Source organism: Cyprinodon variegatus, unplaced genomic scaffold (assembly GCF_000732505.1).
Source record: "Cyprinodon variegatus isolate N-32 unplaced genomic scaffold, C_variegatus-1.0 Scaffold1380, whole genome shotgun sequence".
Lineage (NCBI taxonomy): Eukaryota > Metazoa > Chordata > Actinopteri > Cyprinodontiformes > Cyprinodontidae > Cyprinodon > Cyprinodon variegatus.
Window position 1 is genome coordinate 47873 of NW_015151833.1, and position 5820 is coordinate 53692.

The following is a 5820-nucleotide window of genomic DNA, read 5'->3' on the forward strand; positions in this document are numbered from 1 at the left end:
CGCATCTATTCATTAAACCTGACCAAATATGGAAAACTACTCATGCAACTTTTTTTTTCATCAAATGTACTAAAAAACATTTTCTTTAGACCAATAAAAAATAGAAAAAATTACTAGATCACCAAAAGAGAGCAAAAATATATATATATTTTAAAAGAACAGAGGAAAATACTCCACAGTTCTCCAGTGAGTTGCAGATGCCCTTTTTTGTAGTCTGTTTGGTTCATTATAATTCTGCTTTTTGCTTAAAAGTTAAAAATACATAAATACATTTAATGTGTTTTTAATTAGGGGCATCGTGGGACGCCATAATGGACTAATTGGGGCCCCTGTGGTACAGACAGCGCTGTGTGATTTAGCCACGCCCCCTTGAGGCACGCGCTGGTGACGTCGCAGAGAAGCTCCGGCTGCAGCGGCAGGTTGCTCCATCCAGTCCGCTCAGGCTGCGCTCTCTAACGGACCTAACTGCTCCCAGCATGAACCGGGATGTAATTCCACCGCATCTCCACAAACTTTCCCCTTCGAACGGACCGCTGGTTCTCCTGGAGACCAACTTTATCTCCGGTTGCTTCAATGAAAAAAAGAAACAACTTTTCTTGCGTTTTGGAATCCATTTAATGTAAAACATCGAAAAGGTTTTAGTTTTCCTCTTTTTTTCGTGAAGGAATGTCGGTTAAAACTGGATAACGGTCCGCTTGGTGGTATCGGCGGGGCTGTAGGAGAACTTTTCTCTCTGCTTTTTTGATTTTTATTTTATCTTTGGAGGAAAATCATAAGTTCTGTGAACTTTTTTGCTGTTTTTTTTTGAGAAACTTCTCCCCTCCGACCGGAGCTAGCAAGCAGCGGCGGCGCGAGGGGACAATGCTACCCGCTGCTCGCATCGGTCCTCTCCGTCATCCCTTCTTGTTTCTGTGAGGCTGAAAAAAACAACAAGCAAACAATGATTTCGGAGGAGAGGAGCAGCCATGTAAATAAACAAGCCCTAAACTTTCCTGTGGGTTTGCTCATCCGCTCTCCCAAGAGGCGCCTGGCCAAACTGGGGAGGAAACCAAGCAATGGATCCCTGCAGTAAGTCTGCTAATAAATACACAGAGCTGCTTTTCACTCATCTGAAACTGTAAGATCATTATTGGACGGAAAAATTGGAAAAAAAGTCGATCAAAGGTCAAAATATTTGGTGGAAAAGACCTTTAGTATTGTGATGTACGGAAGACGATTAGGGACATTGGAAAAAAAGAGAAAAAGTTAACTGATTTATATATTTTTAAATATTATTTCACTATAATATGAGAAAAAAGTCAGAATTCTGACTTTAATTTCAGAATTCAGACTTTTTTCTCATATTATACTGAAATAAAATGTATAAATTAGTTAACTTTTTCTTTTTTTGTCACCCCTGATATCATATGTGGATGCATTGTGAATACTGTATTTATACCATTCCTTTTTCTTCTCTTTTTTGACTATTAGAGCTGATAAAACAAGTAAATTGTTCCACTGTGAGATCAATAAAGTAAATCAATCAAAAACATTTTAATCATACAAAACAAGATTTCTTCACAGAATCATTTATAGATGTTTTCATATTGTGACCCCATCTCTGCAAGCTGATCTAAACATGTAGAGATGCCCTGCATGCAACTTCTACATGCATCCCTCCTCCAACCTAAATGAACTAGATTAGTCTTTTGCTTGCCCTCAAGTTTGTGAGAAGCATGGTATGGAGCCAGTTTAGTTGAATCAGGTTTGTTAGAGCAGGATTGCAGATAGAAGCTGCACCATAGTAGCTCTGAAGGTTGTTTTTCGAGCTTTACTTTACTTTAACCCCCTAAAGGTTTCCACAAAAACTTTCTTCAAGCGTTTACTGTGGCTAAAAATTAGTATTTTCTGTCATTGTCGAGGTTTTTTTTGCAGAATTGTTATAAATCCTTCTGCAATCAAGGGATTTAAGTTTGGAACCTGAACAGGTTTTACCTCAGGTGTCAAAGTGCGTCATGGTTTAAATCTAGACTAAACTACGCCAAACTAGAACCTTTCCAAACTGCATCAGCAGAGGGCCTGTTGGTTTTTTTGGATCATCATCATGCTAAATAATCCAAGTGAGCTTTAGGTAATGAACTGATTATTTGAAAGTGAGCAGTGCTATGAAATGTGAGTCGTCAAAGTCCCAAAGTTTATGTCTCAAACCAAAGGTCCAATCTGGCCAGTCATGGTAGTTTATCAGGCCCTTAAGAGCCAAAAAGGAGCAGCATCATGATATAAAGTGACTTAAAGTACATTTTCCTTTAAAGTGTAAAATTTGGCTAAAACTGCCAAATAATTTGGGAAAAAATATATTTCTATATAGAGCAGCGTGTAGATGAAATAATGAAATTAGAAGTTTCATTTATACAGCCAGACCAACCCTTCTGAAGACTTGTAATGCAGCAGTTGCCCTATGTGAGCTTACACCGTTGCCCTAAATCATAGCAGCCCCAGACCATAATACTACTTCTGCCGTGTTGGACTGTCGCTGTAATGTGCTTCCTCTACACATACAGAGGATTATTGCCTTAAGATCACTTCCTCCATTAACTATCCTTCCTTAATGTTTCCTTTTTTGTTTATATTGGGATTTGTTCCACTTTTTGTCTTCATTGTCTCATTTTTATCATGTAAATGCTGTAGGAGAAATAAATATTGGCTTCAAAGATCAGCCTAAAAAAATTTGGCTGCACTTTTAAGGGATTAGTCAGACTGATAATCTGTATCATCGTCGGCCTTAAAAAAAGTCCTACATCGGTTTATCTCTATTAGTTTTAATATCCAGATGTAAGTGTAAACACACAGCCCAAAATTTTTCACCCAACTGTTTCAAAAAAAAGGATATTTTCCTCCAAATCTTTGGATCATCAGGATGTTTTTTTTGTTTTGTATGATGTGTTTCTTTTGGTGTAAGTTCTGGTTTTCATCTGAGAAGGGAAGCTCCTTCCTGTTGTTGGATAATGAACTCTGACCTTTGCCAAGGTGTGTGAGGCCAGTAAAGCTTTTAGGCTTTTGTTGCATCCTGGTTGATTCACCAATTCACCTCGTTGTAGATTTCATCGGGTGGCGTCTCTGGGGAACGTTCGCCACCGTTTCTCATCGTCTTTGGTGGTGATAGATGTCAATGATGTTGCTTCTTGTCTGTTCTTGATTTTAGCAATGCTAACCTCTGTTTAGCATTAGCAGACCAATCAACAGGCTAGCAAAAAGTAAAGAATGAGGGCAGGCCAACCTGAGCGCTCCTCCTACTGGCCATGAGGAGTAAAACATGTAGCTATTAGCTTTAAATTCTTCCCAGGTTGAGAGAAATTGAGAAGAAAAAGCTGTTTAAGAAAAACATTTTCTACTTATATTCTACTATCTGAGTGAAAATGTGTAGAAACTTTGTTGGGAGCTGTCCAAATTGTTGTGAATAAAGTGTTGACAATCAAAAAAAACAGATATATTAAAATATCCTCGATTAAAGAAATACTTTTTTGCTTTGTCAACCGAATGTTCAGTTATAAACTTTGCCGGCGTCAGTGAATCTGGAGCCACAACCACCTGCCGAGTGTTGACCTGTTCCCCCTCTGTCTGGTCTTAGGTCCAACAAGTCGGACAGCACCGTCCGTTCTGCAGAGAGCGTCGGTGTCCGGCAACCGGCCAAGAGCAAAATCAGGCGTCACAACAACAGGCTTTCAACGGTTTTCAACCACAGCCCCAACCTCCGGGACGGTGGGCGACGCGGCCTGACCAGGGGCAGCGGGAGCCTGACCGGAGAGCACCAGGCTGCTGATGACCCCGCCGAGCTTTCCAGCCAGTTATCTGTGCCTGGGATCCTGAAGATCTTCGGCAGCGATATCTGTCAGGGGACCCACTACAAGAGCGTGTTGGCCACCACTCATTCCTGTGCAAAGGAGCTGGTGAGGGAGGCCTTAGAGAGGTGAGAGTTTCCTTCCAGACACACGTCCTGAAAAGATGTCAATCATGTCACTGTTCATTGTGGTCAGCTAGAAATTAGATGGTTCTTTTTCCCACTTTCTAATGTGTCTCCATGAAAAATATTACCATCATAAATAGATTTATAGGTCAGCTTTTTATTCCATATACAGTTTGTTATTGATGTATTTCTGTTTGAAATCATAAAAGGAAAATAAACGTTTTGCTTTTTTCTGCTTTATAAGTCTAAATGTAATAATGTGATATTGAAATAATTAAAAATACACTGTGTTGAAATGTTCTTTTTGCAATCCAAATCTAAAACAAACTATACGACTGTTGTTTAAGTTCGTATTGATGTCGGTTTTGTTCTAGAAATTGATTATTGCAACAGTTTAAGGCTAATATTCATTCTATCAAACATAATAATAGGTTTATGTCTTATTGTTTAAAGGGACAGGGAAAAAATAAACCAGAACTATATTTAATGGTTATAATAGCTTAATTAGGAGATTAGATGTTTTAAAAATGCAGGGTGAATAATTCTGTACACATAGTTTAAATTAGCTACAGTTGGCATCATCAGTTTTTACCAAACCGTCACTTTATGTCAAATAATGGATAGAAGACACCATTGCTGCACATAAACCCAATTCTGCATCAATTACAGAACTTTTTCAGATGGAAAACTCTACTCCTGGAAAATTTTCACTCTTAAATGGAGATCAGGATGCAGAAACAAATTAAAGTTGTTCTGTTTGTAAATAAAAACACTTAATAAACTGCTTAAATAATCACCTAACAATTCAACCACCTGTTTAAAGGTGCTGCTGGCAGCATAAAGTCTATTCCAGCACTATTTCCTGGATTTTGCTGAAAGCAGAAGTTATATCACAATTAGTGTTTCTTTATTGAAACTAAGTGATAAATAGTCGGATCATCATAACCTGTCTTCTTTTGATAGTTTAATATCTCTTTAAATTGGAAATTAAATGTTTAATATATGATTTTATTCAGTAATCTATTTGGTTCCTGTATATATATATATACTGTGTATATACTCTTTATACATCTAGCTTCATAGCAAAATAAAAGCAAACAGTTTTTTTGTTTATACAGTCAGCTGACACAAAAATCGGTTAAAATAAAGTGCTGCCTTGCTTTTTTAAATTCACCATATTGTTAAAAACATATTAAGGCCCTTATGTTAATAGAAAGTTCATCTTGATATAAAAGAAAACTGATAAAAAACCTATTATAATCAATTTATTGTTTATCGATCAAAAAAATTAATCAACTTTAATGTATCCCTAATTAGATTATTAGACAGTATCACAAAAAACTAAAAAATTGATGTTTATAGAAAGACAGTAAAAGTCCTGTTAACCGTTTGTCCCAAAGCATTAAGGGAAGGCAGGAGATGTGAAAAATGCCCTTGCAGCTTACATTCATAAAAACACTATTCTCAAACACGGTAGTGGCTGCATCATGCTATGGAGAAGCTGTTTATTTTTCAGCATTTCGACATGCTAGTTTCCAAATTGTTTGGATAATTCTGTGCGTGTTTGTACAGGACTACATTTAAAGGCCTAGGGAAGTCATTTAAATTTTAAATCATTCTGGCTTAAACATGTATATAAATGTATTCTTTATCAGACCATATTGTCCCAAAAGTTAGAAAAAAGTTTTATTAAAAAAAAATTCCTGTCTTAAAATCTGTGTTTTTTTTCCCACTATGTTATGCAGGCCAGTTAGTTATATGTCAGCTTATACACCTTAATTGGGCCAATCATATATCAACGCTCATCTGTCAATAAAATGTTTTCAGCCATAGCATCTTGATTCATGTGTCGCAGCTAATATACGCAACGGTTGAAA

The 5820-nt window shown here is 37.2% G+C and overlaps 1 protein-coding gene across 1 annotated transcript in view; it reads left to right on the forward strand.

The window, feature by feature from the left end:
- The first annotated feature begins 439 nt into the window (after positions 1-439).
- The window catches only part of LOC107103132 (ras-associating and dilute domain-containing protein-like), a 49159-nt gene continuing 43778 nt past the window's right edge, over positions 440-5820 (forward strand). Inside the window, exons 1-2 of the mRNA XM_015402666.1 lie at positions 440-1068; positions 3608-3946. Of these exons, the coding sequence (XP_015258152.1) occupies positions 941-1068; positions 3608-3946 (467 nt within the window). The 5' untranslated portion in view covers positions 440-940. The remainder of the gene's footprint in view (positions 1069-3607; positions 3947-5820) is intronic.